The 23,482-nt window shown below is 45.5% G+C and overlaps 1 protein-coding gene across 1 annotated transcript in view; it reads left to right on the forward strand.

Moving 5' to 3' along the window:
- LOC104957131 (CUB and sushi domain-containing protein 3-like) overlaps window positions 1-23,482 on the forward strand; it is a 196,504-nt gene that overhangs the window by 89,853 nt on the left and 83,169 nt on the right. The window contains 5 exon segments of the mRNA XM_010784744.1: window positions 12,271-12,389; window positions 13,625-13,694; window positions 15,481-15,597; window positions 15,818-16,027; window positions 16,470-16,658. Of these exon segments, the coding sequence (XP_010783046.1) occupies window positions 12,271-12,389; window positions 13,625-13,694; window positions 15,481-15,597; window positions 15,818-16,027; window positions 16,470-16,658 (705 nt within the window).

Raw genomic sequence — 23,482 nt, forward strand, 5'->3', positions numbered from 1 at the left:
GCTGCCCGCCCTTCCATTCAGACCTGTTTAAAAAACTGGCTAACAACAGTGACTAATTTCAACTCTTAGCGGACCACGCGCGGCGCGACGCCATAGTCAAACTTTAATCTCAATACTAAAACTATTTTTTAAAATCAATAAAACATTTTTCTAAATCATAAAAGCAATTTCAATTAATACTGGGAGTCATTGTACCGTTACTCTTGTTGAGCAATAGTGCGGCCCGAGGAATAAGCGGGAAATTTGCAGCGACTTAGTTCCTTATGGGGAAAATGCCAAATACGCCACATCGTCATCGCCACAGACAGGCTGACCACCTCGGCCGAACGCTTATAGGGATCCTGGATCATGTCCGAACGAGGCGCTCCATTAAAATATACAAATAGTTGTTTTATGTGAATACTGGATGATTAGGCACGTTAATACAACGTTTGCTTACTGAAGTCTGAGAATACAGTACAAATTTCACCACTCTACCCACTCGCAATTAGTGAGTTTCATGTCAATCTAAGCGACCACATCATAGCACACAAACTGATCCGGTAGAACACGATGATCATATACAATTAGACTTAACAAATCCGAGAGCCGGGGCTGCATTTCTCCTGTTCGTTTTTTCGATTAACACAACATTATGTTGAGAACCCTAGAGCCATATGTGACTTCGTGAAATGCAGTTACATGCACTTTAGACGTGGCACTAGAAGATCGATATACCGTGACATATCGGCTTTCACGTCGCTGTACATCCAGAGCACAGTATCATGAGCCTTTATTCATCTGTGAGTTCAGTGATAGGGACATGCCAGCTCGACATTCTGGCTTGATTACTGCAACAATAGCAGCTGTTCATTATCATCATACGTTCATTGTATGCGGGGCCATATAGCGGTCACATCAAGTCAGCTGGAGGTTATAACTGTAATGAGAGGCAGATACGAGTTAGCATCACGGTACCGCGTTGAATCTGTCTGATATGCAAAGCTCACATCATGTACATTGTTGAATCTTGCTGAGTAATCCCACCTGCCCACTAGATGAGGTCTGAAATAATGAAGTAACACCGACCGCAAAATTGCATCTCTCTGCATGATTACTGACTTGCAATGAGGAGCGATTGACCATCTTAGAGCCAGGAAGAAAAAGCTATCGTAGCTTATCAAATGCTGACTCAATTCGGTCAGCAACATAGCAAATGTTAACACGCGAGTTTGCCATGCACGAGGCGTATCACTGTAGCTGTTGTGTACACTGCATAAAAGTGTCCTGAAATGTAGAGAGGATGATGTATTATAAATTACGCACAGTGTCCCAATGTGTGAATGCTGGATTTCAACCGTTACGGTCATCATCCAGTGCTAAACGGGAGCGAGGAGCGAACTTGTGTGGGAGAGAATTTTGGAAGGATGAACACCATGACTGCAGTCGCTGCATTAATGTATAAGATGCTATAGAGGCGGATGACCATTGACACGTAGGCACCTTGAGAATACAGGATCGGAGTCGCAAGTAGTCATAAGCGTGAGAAGCAGCCACAGCATGGACTCAGAATACAATGCGTCACTTCCAACTAAGGAGTGGACTCTCACCCGATCCCGATGTGTGGCTACGAAAAGCTCTGATCTTCAGCATCAGAGTGAGCATGCCAATGTTCTGGCAAGTGAACAGGACACGTATTCATTGTTATGGATACCGCATGCCAATCCTTGCAGTCTTGAGTCCTCGTGAGATACCTAAGAGATGTGACGATCCTGATGTAAGATCACAGAGTGGGACATTTATCGAGAACGGTTTATAAGGCAGATCAGCTTGTCAAGTTTCTGATGCCTCTTGGGTGACAGCTCAGACGATACCCGAGATATGTTACTGAGGCGAGCACAGCATGCTGTGATCGCCCGAATTCTGGGAATATCTGAACATGTGGAAACGACAAATTAGTTGCACTGGTACTCAATGATGAACGGATTTCGAGAAACCAGGATCCGGTCAAAGACAGATCACGTGACCTTCTGTCCGTTCCATGTAAGGAGGACCAGACAACAGAGCCCATGAGGAGCTGCTCAGTATGGAATTGACAGGAGGTCGGACTCAGACCCTTATCGTCCAATTTCTGCAATCTATAGGCTGGATCACTATGTGAGTATGAGGTGCATGGAGGGAAAGTGAAGAACTTGAAACTTCAAACATGAATTCTAATTGAAAACAGTTTAGATGACATGCTGAAATGAAGTGACAGGAGGAGAGATTGTCAAATAGGACCATATTTTGTTACAATATAAATTAGTTTGCTATAATCTTGATGGACGACGACTGCTGATCCATTCAGAAATACATGTGAAGATTACGGTCACAATGTTTTATGGTCAGTGATATGTGGCAGATGCAAACATAGTTCATAGGTGTTTGTCATTGCTGTATATACCTTGTTATTGCAAGTCTTTCGTTGGACAGTAGTCAATCCACATCTGGAGTTCCAGATCTATGTTAAACGCTAGCATCTAGGGCGCTTGACGTATTTTGCCTCTGAGTCGTATGCCACCCAAAACCTTTGATGTATAGCTACAGTCTGATAGCCAGCGAGCAATGAGATGCAGCTAGAAATCGTTAAGAAAGGGAGAGACATTGATATGGCCGACATGCCACCATCGAGGCGACTGCTGAAAACATTGTCAGATGCAGGATATGGAGGCTACGAGAGAATGACAAGGAGGGGATGAACAAAAAGCTACCAGTGGTGAAATGAGACATTCGTGTCGAGCGAAGGAGAGATGGTAGAAGATTGGCAAAGAGATGAGAGGAGACAATACGAAACGGCGGCACAATGGATGTAAGAGAAAGAGCGTAGCGAAAGGAAGAAATAAGAGGCCAGGCCCTGGCAAAAAATTATAACATTCCATTACAGGGCCTTGAGCATTGTAAAAGATGGAACGTAGAGAAGACAAGACAGAATCACAAACATAAGAATGCCTAGCAACGGATATGATGCCGTGAAGGAAAAAGCTTGCAGAGCGAGGTACAGGTGAGATTTTAGCTGTTACTCTGTGTTGTCTTAGCGACACAGGCCAGCATTACATAGTCGACATCCACTATTGACACAGATCGCAATGGCCTCAATGCAGCCTCCTGATACAAAAAAATGAAAAAATGAATTTACAAAATAATTGATCCCGATGCTCACACTTTCTGTTCCAGCGAGAAGCATCAGCGCCTTCAACTTGTCACAGGAGCACAAACACCACATAAGCATGAACATGTCAAAGGGTTCCTGAGCATTGAATCAAGAGCAGCAGAGCGGCAGAGAGATGCAAGGAGCACAAGGAAGGCACAAAGAAGGGACACGCAACATGGAGAAAAAGGTGATAGAGGAATAGACAGATAGAAAGTGGATCTTTAAGAGGAAGACATAGTCGTTTTGACAGCAGGGGTGCGGAGATTTCACTAAGAGGCAGATGTATTGGGCATCAGGCTTTTCTACGATTCTCTTATTCCATCTTCAACTATCCACTACTAGTACACAGCAAGGGAAAGACACAACAGTGAGCGATCAACTTAATGTTCATCCCCACTTTAGTCTGCGCCTCTTATCAAATAACGTGATGAGCTTACTGATAGAGCAGCAAAGAAGGAATGAAAAAAGGAGAGAGACGAAATGAGAAAGTGCCCAGTTAAAGCATGTAGCATGTAAGAAATGGCTGATGATGGAGCTTTAATTTGCAAACTGATTTGAACTTTGGGTACTGCTCTATATCTTGTTCCCAGGAAACAGCCGCACTGCTCAGGGTCTGCCAAGTGCACGCAAACACTTGACTCAGACACTGCAGCATCAGACCTAAGGCAGAAACCAGGCGCAAGTGACGTGGGCTGTCATAGTTACATAACAAGTGTCACTGTCCCCATAGTGTTTTTCAATGCCTCTGGAGTATTAGCAGTTAGAGTGCCAATCACACAAGCCTGTGATTCAGGCGATAAAACATTTTTTATTTATTGAAAGGGACCTAGGAAGAGCCTTTCTCTTTCACATAATGTGTTGTATAGTTTTGTATGACAATGTTCATGCAAAGCTAAATCCAAGTCCAAACCACACCCTCCTCCATGTTACATAGTGGACAGCATCACTATGGAACCCTGCACTTCTAACTGGCTGGCGCACCCACACACACTGTACTGTGTTATGGGAAGGGGGGGACATCTTAAGCAGTTGACAAATGAGCACAACAGAGTCGGCCAGCTCAAAATCAGCAGCAACTGGGTTCTGGTCTCAGACAGAGGCGTAAACAAAAGAGATGCTGCAGCATGAGAACAATACGCATGGAAAATCTCACAGGCACAAAATAAAATGTGGCACCTGAAAATGAGCATAATCAGGGGCCCTTTAATTCATATTGGAGACAAACACTGCAATCTAAGGAGAGAACGTGCCATTTTCGTTATAACCACAGGGAGAAACATATCCTCCATAATTTTAACAGTTAAGTATTGATTGTTGACAGAAAAAGGAAAATTAGTTGAAAAATATTTATTGCAACAGCTTTGAAAATATATTCCATCAGTCTGAAATTGAAAAGCAATCAATATACCATGAGCTGCAAATACATTCGAAATAAGTTATCTAACTTCATGTGAAATCGTGCTCCATATCCTATACACTGGCCTCGTAAGAACTCAGATGCCTCAATTCCGTTGCTTGGTAATCTTCTTTATTGTTAAGAAAACCAAAGCTATCAATAATGACTCCTAGGCTCTACTAGGATTCTCCATATAATCACTAGGTTCAACTAGGTAATGTAACATGAATCTCTGGTAAACAGGCATAGAGATAACGACATCACAAGACGAACCGACACCAGACAAAGGGAGAGAAGGACTAAATATACACATTAGGCAATGGGGCACAGGTGGACACAATCAGGGGTGGGAACAACAATCACTCAAGCAAGTGCCACACGGACAGGAAGTGCCGACACCTGGAGAGAGAGAGTAGAGTAATTAACATCAAAAGACAGATATACAAAACACTAAAACACAACAGCTAACAGGATACTATCGCTAAAACCTTACAGTACCCCCCCTTTTACGGACGACTACAGATGTCCTTGAAGCCTGAGACCGTAGTCTGTCAAAATCCGCGATAAGGGACTTGTCGACAATAAAGCTGCCCGGGATCCAGCATCTTTCCTCTGGTCCAAATCCTACCCAGTCAACCAGGAACTGTCTCCCTGTACCCCGCTTTCTTTCGGACTGTATTGACTGTATAGATGATACCTCCGTCGATGACCTGGGGGGGTGGAGGTGGTGTGGGGGGGGGAACCAGTCCGCTCTCTACAACTGGTTTCAGCTTGCTGACATGGAACGTGGGGTGGACCTTGAGGGACTTTGGGAGACATAGGCGAACAGCAACAGGGTTAATAACTTTTGAAATGGGAAATGGACCAACGAACCGGGGAGCCAGTTTCCTGGAGGCGACGTGAAGAGGAAGATCCTTGGTGGACAACCACACTCGTTGACCGACCTTGTATTTAGGAGATGGACGTCGTTTTCGGTCAGCCAAACTTTTCATGCAGGTCGCACTTCTCTGCAACATCTGGCGAACTCCCTTCCATACCCGGCGACAGCGGCGAACCAAAGCATGTGCTGATGGTACAATAACTTCCTGCTTGAGCTCCGGGAACAATGGAGGCTGGTATCCATGGACACATTGGAAAGGAGAGATTCCGGTGGCTGATGTGGGTAAGGTATTGTGTGCATACTCAACCCAAATCAGATGTTTGCTCCAGGTGGTAGGTTTCTGGGACACCAGACATCTCAAACAGGTCTCCATTTCTTGATTCATCCTCTCCGCTTGGCCGTTTGACTGGGGATGGTATCCGGACGTCAGGCTCACAGTGGCTTGGATCAGGCGACAAAACTCCCTCCAGAAACGTGAAACGAATTGTGGGCCTCGGTCTGAAACGACATCGCTTGGGAAACCATGGATACGAAAAACATGGGACAACATGGCCTGTGCTGTTTCTCTGGCAGTAGGCAATTTGGACATGGGGATGAGATGTACCATCTTGGAAAAACGATCAATGACTGTGAGTACTGTGGTGTAACCTGCCGAAGGTGGAAATCCTGTCACAAAGTCCAACGCAATGTGCGACCATGGTCTGTTGGGAATGGGCAGAGGTTGGAGAAGACCTGCCGCAGCTTGACGAGAAGTCTTGTTCCTAGCACACACAGGACATGCTGCCACATATTCTGCCACATCCTTCCCCATAGCAGGCCACCAGAATCTGTGTTTCACCATAAAGAGGGTCCTCTTGGTTCCAGGATGGCAGGAAAGAACAGATGTATGGGCCCAATGAATCACCTGAGAACGAAGTGTCCCTGGAACAAACAGGCGATTCTGAGGACACCCCTTATGGACAGGATTCCCGCTGTTTGCCTGTTTGACCTTGGCTTCAATGGGCCAGGTCACACTCCCTATCACTCGGTCTGGCCGCAGAATGGGGTCTGGACTCTTGGGGACTGGCTCAGGATCATACATTCTGGAGAGTGTCCGGCTTTCCATTCTGCGAACCAGGTCGATATGACAGAGTGAACCTAAATCTATTAAAGAACAAAGCCCATCTGGCCTGTCTAGAGTTCAGGCGTTTGACCTTCCTGATGTATTGCAGGTTTTTGTGATCTGTCCAGACCAGGAAATCCTGCTCCGCTCCCTCCAACCAGTGCCGCCACTCCTCCAAAGCCATCTTCACCGCCAACAGTTCCCGATTTCCCACGTCGTAATTCCTCTCAGCAGAAGATAGCTTACGGGAGAGATATGCACACGGATGAAGTTTGTTGTCCCCCGCTGATTTCTGGGACAGTATAGCTCCAACGCCGTCGTTGGAGGCGTCCACTTCCACCACAAACTGTCGGTGGCGATCAGGTACAGTCAGGATGGGAGCTGTGGTGAACCTCCTCTTCAGTTCCAGGAAAGATTTATCTGCCTGTGGATTCCACACAAACTGAACATGGGGAGAGGTAAGGGCATGGAGAGGAGAGGCAATAGCACTGAAATTGCGTATGAAACGTCTGTAAAAGTTAGCAAACCCCAAGAATTGCTGAACTTTCTTTCTAGTGTCTGGCGTTGGCCAATTAGCCACGTCACTGACCTTAGCTGGGTCCATTTCCACCTTGTTAGGGGAAATCACATAGCCCAAAAATGCCACAGTGTTCACATGAAACTCACATTTTTCGGCTTTCACAAACAAATGGTTAGCCAGGAGTCTCTGCAGAACAAGGTGAACATGGTTAACATGAGTATTCTCATCTGGAGAAAAGATGAGAATATCATCGAGATACACAAAACAGAAAACATTCAGGAAATCTCTTAACACATCATTAATGAGGGCTTGGAAAACAGCAGGTGCATTACAAAGTCCAAAAGGCATCACCAAATATTCGTAATGTCCTGTAGGCGTATTGAAACCTGTTTTCCACTCATCCCCCTCCCGGATGCGCACAAGGTGATAAGCATTCCTTAAGTCGAGCTTGGTGAATATCTTGGCTCCCTGTAACAGTTTGAATGCCGTAGAGATGAGTGGAAGGGGATATCTGTTCTTAACTGTGATCTGATTTAGCGGACTGTAGTCAATACAGGGCCTCAATGTCCCGTCCTTTTTCCCCACGAAAAAGAAACTTGCCGCTGCTGGGGATGAAGACGTCCGAATCAAACCAGCTTTAAGTGAAGAATCGATATATTCCTTCATGGCCTCCCTTTCTGGCCCAGAAAGTGAGTACAACCGTCCCTTGGGAATAGTAGAGCCCGACAGAAGGTCTATGGGACAATCGTACGGTCTATGGGGTGGCAAATAAGTAGCTCGTGTTTTATTAAACAACTCCTTGATGTCTAAATAACACGCCGGAACTTTAGCCAAATCAGGAAAGTCAGAAGGCTTAGAAAAAATGTCACTGTTATTGCCTGATCCCTGCTTAAAGTTACTTGATCTGTGCAAATTACTCAACCCTGTTTTACTGGTTAAACAGGAACGAGAGCACTCATCCCCCCACCCTTTAACCCTTCCTGTCTGCCAGTCAACGTGAGGGTTGTGTTTAACAAGCCAAGGGTACCCCAAAATGAGAGGATGTTGAGCAGAGTTAAATAAATGAAAACTTATTTGCTCACGATGTTCCTGATCTATCACTAATACCATGGGCTCAGTGCGATGAGTAATAGTACATAAAAGGCGGCCGTCTAAAGCACTAGCCTCTAAGGGCTGATCTAAAAGAACAACCTTTAAGTTTAAACTTTTAGCCAACTCCCAGTCTAACAAGCTCTCATCAGCCCCAGAATCGACTAATGCATCCTGAGTCATAGTATTATCACCAAGTTTGATTTGTACCTGCATTAATCTTCTGACCGGAGAGTCGAAGGAAGTCACTCGGCTCACCAGCGTCTTCCTTCCCGCTGATGAGCCTGATCTTTTGCCGAACAGGCTGCCGAAACATGACCCTGCTGACCGCAGTAGAAGCACCGCCGCTCCCGTAGACGGCGCTGACGTTCCTCCGGAGTGAGTCTGGCTCTACCGAGCTGCATCTGTTCCTCCGCGGCGATAGGGGGCGCTGGTCGCTCTGAAGATGAAGACTGGGAATTCCTCTGCCAATCGTAGTATTCCCTTGGTAATTCCTGTCTGAAAGGTGGAGTGGATTCTGTATTCCTTCCTTTTTCCCGCTCTCTTTCAGCTAGACGTTGATCAACCCGGATAGCCATGGCGATGAGTGAGTCCACATCTTCAGGCAGCTGTAATGGAGCCAATTGATCCTTTATGGGATCCGCTAATCCATGCAGGAAAGCATCAAAGAGAGCCGCTGAGTTCCACCCACTCTCCGCTGCCAAAGTACGGAAATCGATTGCGTAATCCGCCACTCTCCTCTGCCGCTGCTTAATGTTCACCAGGGCTCTCGCTGACTCTCTCCCGGGTGATGTCAGATCAAAAATCTTGCTCATAGTATCCACGAACAGTCTTAATGACTGACAAACAGGCGAGGACCGGGACCACTCCGCTGTTGCCCAGGCTTCCGCTCTCCCCGTCAGATGAGAAACAATAAAAGCTACCTTAGCTTGATCGGTGGGAAATGCTGCGGGCTGGTGTTTGAAGTGGAGATCGCACTGCACCAGGAAAGGACGACAGTTTCCAGATTCTCCGGATAATTTCTCTGGCGAAGCGAGGCGGATCGTAGGCGAATGCACGGGTACTTGAACGGGAATATCGACAGACCCGACCCCCGCTGGACCGGAAAGCTCTGCCGCAGGAACACCAGGATTTGCCACGAGGTGAGTGAGTACTTCCCGCATCTTCTCAGCCAGTAGGTTTATTTCCGTGGACACAGTAGCTTGAAAGTTGTCCTGACGAACATTTAAGCCCTGGACCCCTTGGTTAATTGCTGATAGCTGTTCCTCATGTTGGTGAAGGAGTTTACCCTGACCTGCAGGGCCGTTCTTAGCGTTGTGGAATCGGCTGAGTCCATCTTGTTTGGTCGGCTCGTTCTGATAGGATGGCCTCGTAAGAACTCAGATGCTCAATTCTGTTGCTTGGTAATCTTCTTTATTGTTAAGAAAACCAAAGCTATCAATAATGACTCCTAGGCTCTACTAGGATTCTCCATATAATCACTAGGTTCAACTAGGTAATGTAACAGGAATCTCTGGTAAACAGGCATAGAGATAACGACATCACAAGACGAACCGACACCACACAAAGGGAGAGAAGGACTAAATATACACATTAGGCAATGGGGCACAGGTTGACAGAATCAGGGGTGGGAACACCGATCACTCTAGCAGGTGCCACACGGACAGGAAGTGCCGACACCTGGAGAGAGAGAGTAGAGTAATTAACATCAAAAGACAGATATACAAAACACTAAAACACAACAGCTAACAGGATACTATCGCTAAAACCTTACATAAAATGTCTTTGTTGTACTCCTGTTTTCATTTTAGAGCCCTTTTAGAACTAGGGTTATAATTTCAGGGCCCCACTCCATTGTTTTTAATGTTGAAAATAAAACTCAACTTTTCATAACTACAATATTTTAACCGATTTAAATGTGGAAACTGGGGTTATTCATCAGAATTTTGTATGACTTGACTTGTGACTTGCTTGACCTGAGCAATGACTTGACTTGACTTGCTTGACTCTCACCACAGTGACTTGGGACTTGCTTGAGACTTGTAGGTTAAGACCTGAGACTTACTCATGACTTGCACATGTATAACTTACTCCCACCAGGCCAGTTAAAATCTGGCCCGATGCCTCTGGCTGGGTGAATCAGACCCTTACTCTGAATGTTTGAAGTGATATGCTTTCCATGATATATGCTTGGTGAATGCCTAGTGACACTATATGGAGGTCTTTGTATAAATACATGTATTTCTACTACGTTCTGTGTAATATGATTGTATATATACACATTTAACCTTTTTTTGGTTTTATACATAATGCAAGCAGCTGTCAGAGCATCTTGTATTACAATATATCATAAATCCTGTATTCACTTTCCCTCTTTGAACCACTATTGAAGTAAATTGCACTTCTTTCTATCCGTTTTAAAAAAACATTGCAAGGGGAAAGCGGATTGTTACCTAAAATGAGGACAAATGATCTTTTCATGCAACTGTTAAATAGCTGCATTTTACTTTGATGTCAAACCTACCTGGCAGCCTTTTACTCTAACAGCAAACACTGCTTTGATGAATTGTGTCACAAAATCTCCTGGAATCAATTTTAAAGGCATTTGACATTGTCAAAGTCATACTTTTATTTAAACCCATATAAGACAAAGCTTCTTAGAATCAACCCACTCACCATGTATAATAGTTGTTCTTTAGTTGCTGCATCTGTGAATATCTGTCATTTTGCTCCCTGCTCTGTGCCTCTTAGGTTACCTTCCTTCCACTCACGTATCCTTTCTATCTTTTGGAAGTTGGAGGTTTGCTTATTATAAATAGTTCAGAACCTTTTTTTGTCAATTTCAGCTGTCATGTTTACATCCAGGCCACCCACTTACTTGCATTGTGGAGTGGACTTGTGTCTGAGTGTTTGTACATTGATCGATTTTTATTTTCGAATGTTTGTCTACGTGCTATCTGTGCCTACACATTGCTTGGCTATTGAAGATTCAACTTTATTTTCATTACATGGTACAGGTACTAGTAACAAAACGGTTGCTCTGCATTTGACCCATCCTAGTTTTAGGAGCAGTGGGCTGCCATACGGCGCCCGGGGAGCCGTGTAGGGAACGGTGCCTTGCTCAGGGACACCTTGGTAGCACTTGGTCTCTCTGGGACTTGAACTGGTGACCTTCCAGTTGCCGAGCCAAGCCCCTATGGACTTTGTCACCAATGCTTCAAGGAGAAGAGTTCTGTATGAGTGTATTATGTGCTTTTTAGTGTTATAACAAAAGGTCTTCCCACTTTCATTTCATATGTATTACTTCTGCAGCAGCACGGCAGACACTTTTAATACAGAATTCAATCATCTTATTGACAGATAACTTGTATATACTGTAAGCATTTATCTCCAATTCACCTTTTTACTGAGTAACAGCCTGTAATGGGTGCATCAAAAGTGAAGTATTATGTGAGATGTGTGCTCTCCCTGCTGATGTGAACATTATGAATTTAAGGAGCCACCTCTAGGATAAATGAATCTGAGCTTCTTATATTTTCTGTCTGCTGAAGTGACTGTAGCTCAAATTTAGCTAAAGTAGCTTATATCACTATAAGCCATAGCTAGGATGACCATTGCTTTGAAGCCTTTAAAACACAGTATCAGGCCTTGAGGCACCTGGCAAGTGGCTCTGTAATCACTTCATTCCAATGGAGCCCAATGCTTTTGTCAAGTAATACTTCAGGGATTGCTTTGTAATTTCACAGTGATTGCTTCAGATCACAGTCAGAAGGAATATATGATTACAGCCAATAGTAAAACAGCTTTGTGACTTGTCCCAGTTTCTAAATATTCAGATGAGGGGAAAGAAAAGAAAAAAACCTACTCAATTATTGTTCAATTACAAGCATATTAAAATGAGGGTCTGTGTAATTACTCGTTTGGTTTGAATTAAATCAAATCATTTTGTATGTAGGTGTTGGCTGATTCAATGTAAATGTCACATTAATAATACAATGCATTTTTTAAATGAAACTATATCAAATGTTTTTAGGAGATGCATTGTTAGATTTTGCCCATTTTGTGCAGAAGAATGATCGCTGTCTGCACTTGTGTGTTGTGACTCTGTCCTAAGCAATAGGTTTGGATTCGTGCCCAGAGCCGCTGCCTCCCAGTAATGGACAGAGAGTGGGCGACCGCTACACTGTGGGCGACATGGTGTCCTTCCAGTGCGATCAGGGCTTCACGTTACAGGTAGGTGAAGGCATGCAGGGGCACGCTAAGGCACATACAGCTCTCCCATGGTTATGATAAGTGAATCATATCTACCTGCCTGAAGTGACCATTTCAAGGGAATACCCCAAAGGAGGAGTCTGTCAAGACTGCATTACTAAGTACTCCTTCAATGACATTTGTGTGTGTGTGAGTGGAAGTATCTGTGCGGGGAAGAAATGTGTGAATGCACAAGGGTGGGATAACTGTCCATGTATTTATGCTTGCATCTTTATTGTGTGTACTTTCCTCGTGCGCTACTCTGCTTGCATATTCGTGTGTGTGTGTCTATTACAAAGCAGCTTTAATTTCCTCCAATCCTCTTCGAGCAGATACTGTAGCCGGGCGCTTTTTGAGCCGTAGAACCCTCGAACGCCACGGGCGATGGATTGTGTTAACAGTGGCCTCACTAATCCCTCACCGATTTTCCTTTCCGGTTCAGGCATTTGCTTCTATTCACATTATTTCCAGACCAACCAGCTACTTCTTACACACATCTTCAGGCTGAGTGTCTGCACACCACAAGTAGACCAGAGGCCAGTGTAGAAATAAAAAACAGAACTTCAACTGAGGATTTTTAGTTCAGTTGTGTGTGTGTGTGTGTGTGTGTGTGTGTGTGTGTGTGTGTGTGTGTGTGTGTGTGTGTGTGTGTGTGTGTGTGTGTGTGTGTGTGTGTGTGTGTGTGTGTGTTTTTTCTTGTGTAGAACACCTTTGTCTGTTTTCAGGTTTGACATAAGTCTACGAGAATGTATATCCTTTTTACAAGCATCTTGTCTGCAGGAAATGTTTCATCTGCAAAATATTTTCAAAAGGATTAAAACAAGTTCCTTGAATGTTTTATAGACTATTAACCTTTTATATCCTACATTTTATATTATTTTTGATACTAATAGGACAGTTTTGTTTTGTTTTGTCATCAAGCTTCAACACATCTCCCTGCAGTCACACCCCGGGTGGTAATCTGCCGCTCAACTAGCAGCCAGAGTTCCATCTCCTCCTCCTGATATGTCATCAAATATGTACTCACAAGACCTTGAAAAGAGGATTTAGAAAGAAACAACAAATCTGACTGTTAACCAATTCCAAAGATCCACAGGAGAGAGATATAATCTGCTTGAGGAAGACCCGTCTATTTGATCTCTTGGTGTGTTTTCTTTTTTATTACACTGTATTTTGAAGGTGGATGGTAAATATGTTCTGTTTGTTTTCCTCAACAGGGTAATGCATATATCACCTGCATGCCTGGCCCCGTCAGAAGGTGGAATTACCCCGTACCTCTTTGTTTAGGTAATGTATTATATACAGTCTGACATTGCCACTGTACTGGGTTTCAACAAGCTGATTTTGCTGACAACATAAACCATATTTGTTGCATCAAACACAGATTTAGTCTCTTTTTTTATCTTTTGCCATTCACCTTTCTTCTTTGACTTTTTCCTTGTTTTTCTTTTGTATTTCTCCCTTAGCAGTACTTTACTCACACACAATAGATCAATGCCCTCGCACAGGACTTGTTATTATATTAAGGAAAGCTACAATTTTATTATAAGACCAGGGAAGGGAATGATGGGTGGGTGTGGGGCTTTGAAAAGTGGGGATTATGTATTTTCTGCTTTCCCCTTCAAAATCAATAAGGCTTTGCACCATCTCAATGTGTTGTTTGATTTTTGATACCCCTGATGAGAGTCTCTACTCACACCGACACTTCATCTTAAGTTGATAGGAACTAGGAACAGTGATGGATTCCAGAGATTACTAAGGAGGCGCGCCACTTTCTCTTTAGACACACACTGTTCTGCTGCCCTCAATTACTTATAAACACACACACAAACACATATAAATTGCGAACACGCACTTGAAATACTTATAAACACACAAACACTTGCACACATAAGTACTCACTCAACACACTCTTCATTTAAATGTTCTGTCCCTGTGGTTTACACAGTTAACTGCAGACACAAATCCCAGCTTTACTGTTGACAGGCCTGTTCTCGGGCGCGTGTACCCTCGTTAGCTCCACTCCTCGCTCGTTTAAAGTACACACGCTCAACCCAACACCGCAGGATCTTTACCCATTTTGCTACTGATAAACTCACTTCAAAGTGGCTGCATGCCCCTACACAAATACTAAAACATCTTCATAAGCTCCTCTCCTCTCATCCTCTCTTTCATTTTTATACACAAACGGGTCACGCAGGTTTCCCCCACCAGCATCACAATTAAATCCTGACATAGTTTGCGCTTAGTTCCAGCCTTGGTTTCTCATCTCTGAAGAATTGGCAGCAGTCCCCCTTGTGTCTCAGACAGTTTTCTACATAAACAGATCAGTTCGGTTTCGGATGTGAAAAAGAGGAATGATGTGGCTACAGTTTACATTGATGCCTCTGGTGGTTGTAATTGCATTACACCTGGGTGTTTATGTAAGACTGGTGTATCTGAGGAGGAGAATGGGGGACGAGTGTAACCTTCACAGCAGGCTGACCTGTTCTCTAACGCACAGTCAAAGAAGAGAAGTGGGGTGTTGTAGGGGAGGGTGAAGTAATCACTGCCACCGCTGAGCAAAACTGTGGTACTCTATTGAAAATTGCCTCCCTCATTTAATTTTTATTTACAGCACCAACAAACATGTAATGTGCCTGAGTCTGTTTTCTGCCGGATGCCCTTATGGAACATAATCCACACAGTCAAGCGGAGATGTACATGCACAATTCATAGACATGCTTAAACATCAGAGACATAAGCTACCCCCTATCCTAAGCTCATAAAGCGCACTCGCAGCACTTGTTGTTGTCTCTCTCGCCCACTAAAGTCCTCCTCTTCTACAATCTGCATACAAGCACACAGACATCTAACACTTTTATGAGCAAATGTGGCTAACACAGACATTACCACTACTGTTACTTTTCCTGCTTTTTTGTACACATACACAACAGTTGTGCATGGACTGAAAAGACATATTGCTCTTTGCCCTCCTACCATATTCACTCCCCCAACTGTTCTCATTTGTTTTCCCATGGAGACGATCTGTGGAGAAGTGACATGTTCTTTCTCCTTGGTTGGTCACCCTCAGCTCAGTGTGGCGGCTCTATGACAGACTTCAGCGGCGTCATCCTCAGCCCTGGCTTCCCGGGGAATTACCAGAGCAGCCTGGACTGCAGCTGGAGAGTTCAACTCCCTATCGGCTTCGGTCTGTCATCTCCCTCTGTTTTCCCTTTCTTCTTTGTTCTGCTAGCTCTAATGTCTTCTCTACTGCTTTTTTCTCCATCCTACTGTAAACTCCTCAGAACTTTCTTACTGTGTTAAAAACCTTGATAGTTTTAGGCATGCATTAAGTTTGAATTAAACTCTGTTAAAGTCATAACAAAAACACACACATTCACTCAGTTTGTTTTCTTTCTCCTTTTAAGGGATCCATCTTCAGTTTATGAACTTCTCCACAGAGCCTGTTCATGACTATCTGGAGGTGCGAAGCGGGAACCTGGAGACGGGCACAGTGATTGATCGGTCCAGTGGCCCTGTGCTGCCCAACTCTCTCTTTAGCACCACCCATGAGACCACTCTCTTCTTCCACAGCGACTACTCCCAAAACAAGCATGGCTTTCACATTGTCTACCAGGGTAAGGAGCAAAGATGTGTCCTTATGGTAAAGTAAACATTAGGTGTTATAGGCGATAGAAGAGTTTTCTATTAGAACACTTAAAGGACCATTAGTCAAGTAAGATACAGACAAGGGACAAAAGATTAGCCCGGCAAGGCAGACACATTCACTGAGGTGGGAACTAAGATTATATAAGGTTAAAGTAAAAATAAACCAATGTTGACCTCCTCTGAGACATTCAATGGCACATATCCTTGAATGCTAAGTGAATAATTCGTATTGGCCTTACATCGGGACAATACTTTGAATTTGAGTCCTTTAGACAAAGTATTTTTAGAATGTTTAACTTTTGTGAAATAAGAAATGACAAGACTTAGATTTTGGGTCTTCAACCGCCATAAGTTTATCAAACATGGGTTTCGTAAACCTCCTCTGTTGTGTGTGGCTTCTTTCCTTCCCAGCATACGAGCTACAGAGGTGTCCGGACCCACGACCGTTTCGTAACGGCATAGTGATCGGTCAGGAATACAGTGTGGGGATGACCATTTCCTTTGAGTGTCTTTCGGGTTACACTCTGCTTGGAGAGCCGTCTCTTACATGTCTGCATGGAGTCAGCAGAAACTGGAATCACCCCATACCTCGCTGCGAAGGTGATTAGCCCACTGCCTCTTTTTATTAACAAGCCAGTTGCTCTCTAGGCAGTGTTTTGATATGTGTGTCAGTTATGTCTTGCTCACAAACTCTTGTGAATGTCAAGCATGTTATTTTCTAAGAAGATGACTTAAGTTAAGATGACACACTACAAATAAGATAGTTGAAGCTATTTTGAAAAGCAGAAAGTTGTTTCTTGAATCTTGTCCTTTACTCCCCCCCAATAAAGCATCTGGCTCACTTTTACCACCAATGTAACACCACTTTAGTGAACTATAAATCGACACAGACCATTACATTGATATATGGAACATTTGCAAGTTTTTATCACAGAGCTGATTACACCTGTCTTGTAAATTTCAAGGAGACTTCTCAGATGTCTCTCTGGTATTATAAATCATTGCTTTTTTCATTAGTAAAATGAAGCACTAACATATGTTTAAAGTCCACTACAAAGGTTGGTATTTATTTGAGAAAATGCTAAATAGTTTTGCTCCATCAACACTACATAGCCCTTCAAGTTAACAGTCCTTTTTTATCCTGAGGGCAGCACTTCGGCTTTGACTCTTAGTTCAAAGTCACATTTTAACACGTTCCAACTGCAGGGTTGTGACAGAGAAGTTTTAGTTTCTGAACTACTCTGTGTCATCCCATTCATGGCAACCAGTAACCGTCCCCTGCAGTTGTATCTCACTGGTGCGTTTTCCCCACAATATTTCAGTGATAATCCAATAACACACAGTTATGGTTCGTTTTATATACAGTAAGTGGTGATTCAGTCATAAAAGCATGCAACACAGTCTCACCCGCTAGACAACAGTGGAGGGTTCGAGAAACAACCATGTTTGCCAGGTGCACCGCGGCGGAGGTGGGGAGGTTCCAGCCGGGGACCTCCACCCCGCTGTGGGACCCGTGGTGGGACCCCCGAGTCAGACGGTGCGTCTTGGTCACGCTTCATATCGGCCGGCCCGGGAACGAAGAGACACGCAGAATGGGGGAAGTCCCCCACCCCAGCGCAGCACACCCTCCCGGCCATCAGAGTCGGACCCGCAGTTCGGAGGAACTGACCGCCAGAGCACCGGCACTAGAACGGTCCGGTGGAGGCCCTCCGTTGTTGGGTCGCGTTTGCCATTCAATCTGTGAGAGGAGAGGTCAAAATCCATTAAAATATGGATGAGTGGGGGAAACGGCTGGACACAGGCCGTGGGGGGGGACACCCGAGACCGGGCAGTGTCCCCGGTCGAAGGAACCGGGTGAAATAGCCAAACAATTAATAAAACCGGGGAAAATAGGGGGGAAAGTGAAAAAAAGTGTCTGAAAATAGGCACTCGTGAGGCGAGTCAACTTTTATGAGAACCAGGCTGGGGGGGTCAAAAGGGATTGACCAAGGCCGACCCAAAGTGCATGGTGAGCGGACTCATCACCTCCGTGATGAGTCTCCATTGTGATTTGAAAACTTCCATCAGACGAGTCCTTCGGGGGGCGGGGAAACAAACGTGTTCGTCAGAATCGTCACTTCCTGTACTGAGAGTGGAGGTGTCCTGAGAGTGGAGCCTACACCGGAACTGTCCTGAGAGTGGAGAGGCCTCCACTCTCAGGACAGTTCCGGTGTAGGCTCCACTCTCAGGACACCTCCACTCTCAGTACAGGAAGTGACGATTCTGACGAACACGTTTGTTTCCCCGCNATGCATACACAAGTGACAGGTGGGGGGCCGCCCCCAATGATGTTAATGAGCTAAGTCCCGCCTCCCCTATGTTCAAGGTGTGATATCACAAGTAGGGGTGATATCACAAGTAGGTGTGAGATCCTTTGATGTGAGGGGTGAAGTGTAATCACACATACTGTAGGTGTCTAATCAAAAAGTGTTGATTAAGACAGTCTGTTCACACCCCCCGTTTTCTCAACCCAACCCTTCCTGTCTCCCACCGTCCCCCTCACACCCCTTCCTGTCTCCTCACCCCCTTCCTTTGACTGTGATGTCAGAAGACAGTGAGGGTGGAGTTAGATAAAAAAAAAGAAATACGTTCAGACTAGATAAAAAGCCAGTCATTTCCACTCATCAAGTCACCTTTCAAAAAAGAAAAATGGCCAAGAGACGCTTCGATATGGGTTTAATCAGCGAGACGCCTTTGACAACTTACCGCCATCCGTCGGGAGAGCCAATCAAGAAACGGATGCAGTATCTGTGCCGGGTTCAGACCCTCCGTCTGAGGCTCTTCATGAAAAATGGAGTCTGGATGTGTGAGACTGTCTCCCCCCGTCACCCTCACACCCCTTCTTCTCCCCCGCTTTCTCTCCCCCTTCCTGTCACTCCCTGATTTGGCTGTTATCCTATGCCAGAAAGATAGGGGGGTGGAGTTAGTTTTAAAAAGAAATACGCTCAAACTAAATAAAAAGCCATTCATTTTCACTCACTAAGTCACCTAAAACTTGTATTGTCCTCTCTAAATTACATTAGTTTTTTAATATGATGTGTTATCTAAAGATGTTCTTTTTTTAAGTTGTATGGCTTGTGAACTAATGTGTAATTACTTTATTAACTATAAGGAAGTCTCTTTTATGAAGGGGGGTAATAATAATTTAAAAGATCTTAATGACCCCCTGATCTTGTATTTGTAATGTTTAATTACTTCACACAACTTTAAAATCCCCTATGAAGTTGTTGTTAACCAAGGATGTTCATTTTGAAATTGTATGACTTGTGAACTGGATGTTCTCTTAAGGCGAGACACGGCAGGCAAAAACATCGTTTTTCAAGCACTGGTCAATTTTGAGATTTTGTGCTATTTTGATTCTATAACACGTTTTCTTTCAGGCTTTTGGAAGGAAAACGTACAAAATACACATTTAAGTGTTTATTTTACTATAGTTTGTCTATTTGCGTCTCTAGATTTCTCCTAAATTCACCAAAAGTTTGCATTCTAACGTAACATAAAGTACCGCGACCACTGTGTGCACCATGTCAACAGAGATATCGTTAGAAAGCTGTGTCTCTCCTGCACAATCTCATCGGATCCAAATATGGTCATTTCCTTTGTATCAGCAACCAATCGTGAAAGTACAAAGGGGTGTTAAACCAAAAAATTTAATCTCATTGAAAAAAACGTTCAGAGAGAAGACGACAACAATTCATGGGCCTGCAGGCCTCCACTCTCAGGACAGTTCCGGTGTAGGCTCCACTCTCAGGACACCTCCACTCTCAGTACAGGAAGTGACGATAGTGACGAATACGTTTTTTTCCCAGGCCCCCGAAGGACTCGTCTGATCGAAGTTTTAAAAACACAACAGAGACTCATCACGGAGGTGATGAGTCTGCTCACCATGCACTTTGGGTGGGCCTTGGTCAAGCCCTTTTGACCCCCCCAGCCTTGTTCTCGTTTCCCTCCCCCACTCATCCATATATTATCGAATTTTGACCATTTTCGTTGCATTTTTCTCCTCCCCTCTCACTGATCGAATGGCAAATGCGACCCACCATCGGAGGGCCTCCGCCGGCCCGGCCTAGTGCCGGTGCCCTGGCGGTTGGTTCCTCCAAACTGCAGGTTCCACTCTGATGGCCGGGAGGGTGTGCTGCATTGGGGTGGGGGAAATAGGGACACCTATTATTGTTTACTCTCAGTACAGCGCCACTTTCCGAACAGGAAATGCACGCTAATACAAAATAAAATCGCACTGACACTTATTATATATATATATATATATTTATATATACAAATAACGACATCTTGCATTTGAGTTTCACCCGCTAGACAACACTGGAGGGTTCGAGAAACCGGGGTGCACCGCAGCGGAGGTGGGGAGGTTCCAGCCCGGAACCTCCACCCCGCTGTGTGACCCGGACCCCTGAGTCAGACGGTGCGGTGCGTCTTGGTCACGCTTCATATCGGCCGGTCCGGGAAGGAAGAGACACGCAGAGTGGGGGAAGTCCCCCACCCCAACGCAGCAAACCCTCCCGGCCATCAGAGTCGAACCCGCAGTTCGGATGAACCGACTGCCAGAGCACTGGCACTAGGCCGGGCCGGCGGAGGCCCGCGACCGCAGCCGGCTACTCAGTTGTCCACTGCTCCTCCGGCCGTAGCCCTGGTACTGAGCGAACCCGGCCGCATGAAAACTCGGCTCTTGGTACCGAACCTTGACCCCGGCCTTGGTACCCGACAATACCGGTCGGAGACCTCGTCCCCTGGTACCGACGGTACCCAGGCCAAGACCTCGGCCCTTTGTACCAAACGATTTCTAGGTCAAGACTCGGCCTTTGTACCGACCATTCCCAGGCCAAGACACCCTCGGCCTATTGTGTCGGGGGGGGGGGGGGGGAAACCGAGATTCAGGCCGCAAATGACCTCGGCCTTTGTACCGAGATTCCAGGCGCAAGACGCTCGGCCCTTTGTACCCGACATTCAAGGCCAAGACTCCGCGCTTTGTACTGACGATTCCCAGGCGCAAGACGCCTCGTCCCCCGTACCGACGACCCGGCGCGTGACCTCGGCCTTGGTACCGAATCGACCCCGCGCGGCTCGCCTCGGACCTGGGACCGACATATTCGGTCCATTACGCTCATACCTTCGGTTCGACGGTACTCCCGGCCATGACCGTCGTACCTCGGTAAACCGACGAACCCGGACATGAACCCCGACGCTCGGTGCCGGACGACACCCGGCCCAAGACATCGGCCTTGGTAACCGGACGACCCCCGAGCCCGACGACGGACCGGAACGCTGAGGAAGAGAAGCGTCCCCGGCGTCGACTTATGAGGCACCGTGGAGGTATTCGGTCTGGCCAGTAGTATGCGTGAGGCTTGTCCTCGTCCTTGGACCCCGTCTTCGTACCAACTGAAGTCTGCCCTAAGGGTGGCTCCGCTATACCAAACGGTCGCAACCCTTAAAACCCTCTGTCCCTCGATCGGTACGGACCCCGATCATGTCCGGCCACTTAGGTGTGGCCCTAGTACCGACAACGCTCGTGCCCGACTTTAGGACCGGGGACGCAGAGGATCTCCGAGAAACCTCTGAGGCACCCTGGAGGTTGTCCTGGCATCAGCCTAGGACTCCTTTCCCAATGTTCCGCAGCCTGGTTAAGGAGTCATGTTGAACGCTTGTCGACATTGGTTAGGACGGTTGCTTGAAGAGTTGTTCCGTAAGAGCCGGGGTGGAGGTAAGCACGAGAGAGCTCTTATCGAGAAACAGGAAAGATGCCTCCTTCAAGGAAGGTGAGCCGTACTTTTGGTAACTTCCTTTTTCGATCTAAGCTTTGTCTAGATTCAAGTTTAAGAAGGTATTAGGCGACCCAGGTATAAAAACCAGGCAGCCAAGAAAGACAGTGCCAAAACACTTTCCTCGACCCTGTGTTTACGTCTATAATTTGACCTTTTTTTTGAGGAATAAAGTTCCGAATACTATATTTGTCTACCTGTTTTGGCGTTGTCGAGTGGCGTCTTAATACAGTACCGTGGTCTCTTGGCTGTTCTCTGTCTGCGTTTTAAAGGTCTTGAATTTTATGTCGTGGTTCTGATTAGTGTGTTGTTCTGTGTCCACTCCTCCACTCCTCTGTTTTGTGTCCCCCGGTGTCCACTTGTATTAGTCTGTTAATCTGTGTGGTCCCTTTGATGTCTCCCTTTTTGTTGGTCCTTTTCCCTGTCTGTTATTGGGTCTCCCTTTTGTAAACTGTCCACCTTGTCTTTTTTGTGGGTTTGGATGTTTCTTGATATTCGCACTGTATTGTACTCTTAGCACTGTTATAGACGGTATAACGATTAAGTGAAGTCCTTGGGGTTTAGACTTGTAACCCTATTCGCGTCCAAGTTTAAAGAACAAAAGTAAGAAACTCAGTATAGTCTTAGATTTCAAAAGATGTCTTGCCTAAAACCTATTAGAGAAAAAATAGGCAGGTATTTAGGGCTCTTTTATGACAGTTGTCGGGATATTATACTATTTAAAAGCGCTACAAAAGATTCCATGATGTCTACACATATATTAAGTCCTGAATACTTAGATATATACTTGTTTGGGAATACATTTTTGGAAGTTCTTATACCTATCCTTTATATTGACGATCAAACCACATACATACACGCTACTTCACGCTTACAGAATGAGTTAGTCTTATCCTCTTTTTTTATTAAAACTCATCATTGCTAGGAATTCTAACCGACACGACCGGCGATGGATTTTGGGAGGACGAAGAAACCCTACCTGTCGAACGCGGAGCTGCGTGAGGCACCTTCCATAAGTACCAGTCCCAGTAAACAAAAGAAACAGATTGGAGACGAAGCGCACGTTTACCCTTTTAACAAACCTCTCCCCAGACGGACGTCCGGAGGTGAGAGTCCTGTCAAGGCCACATCCGAGGTGAGAGTCCTGTGGAGGTGAGAGTCATGTCCTTCACTGCTAAGACTGCTTGTGCAAACAAAGGGGCGGGGGGCTTCCTGAGCAGACTACCTTCAAAAGTTTAGTGTTACCTCTGAGTAGTGCCTCCACTACTCAGGCGAGTGGTACGTGAAACCCAGCCGGAACCAGTTAGGGAAAACTGGGGGGGTCGGACCAAGAGTATTTTCAACTGAGCGGAGTGCTCACGGATAAAAGTCTGTGAAAAAAAGTGAAAGGGGGGATAAAAGGGGCCAAAATAATTAACAAACCGATAAAGTGGGCCAAGGAAGCTGGCCCCTGTGACGGGCCAGAGCCCACAGGGGGGGGTGCCGGACACAGGTCGGCAAAGGGGGTGAGTAGGTATAAAATTACCTAAAACTGGAGAGGAGAGTGTCTAACTTACCGTTTGCGCTGGGTTGTTGCCTCCCGGAGGTGGCCTGGCAAGATCACGGCCACGA

Source organism: Notothenia coriiceps, unplaced genomic scaffold, assembly GCF_000735185.1.
Source record: "Notothenia coriiceps isolate Sejong01 unplaced genomic scaffold, NC01 NC01_scaffold00026424, whole genome shotgun sequence".
NCBI lineage: Eukaryota > Metazoa > Chordata > Actinopteri > Perciformes > Nototheniidae > Notothenia > Notothenia coriiceps.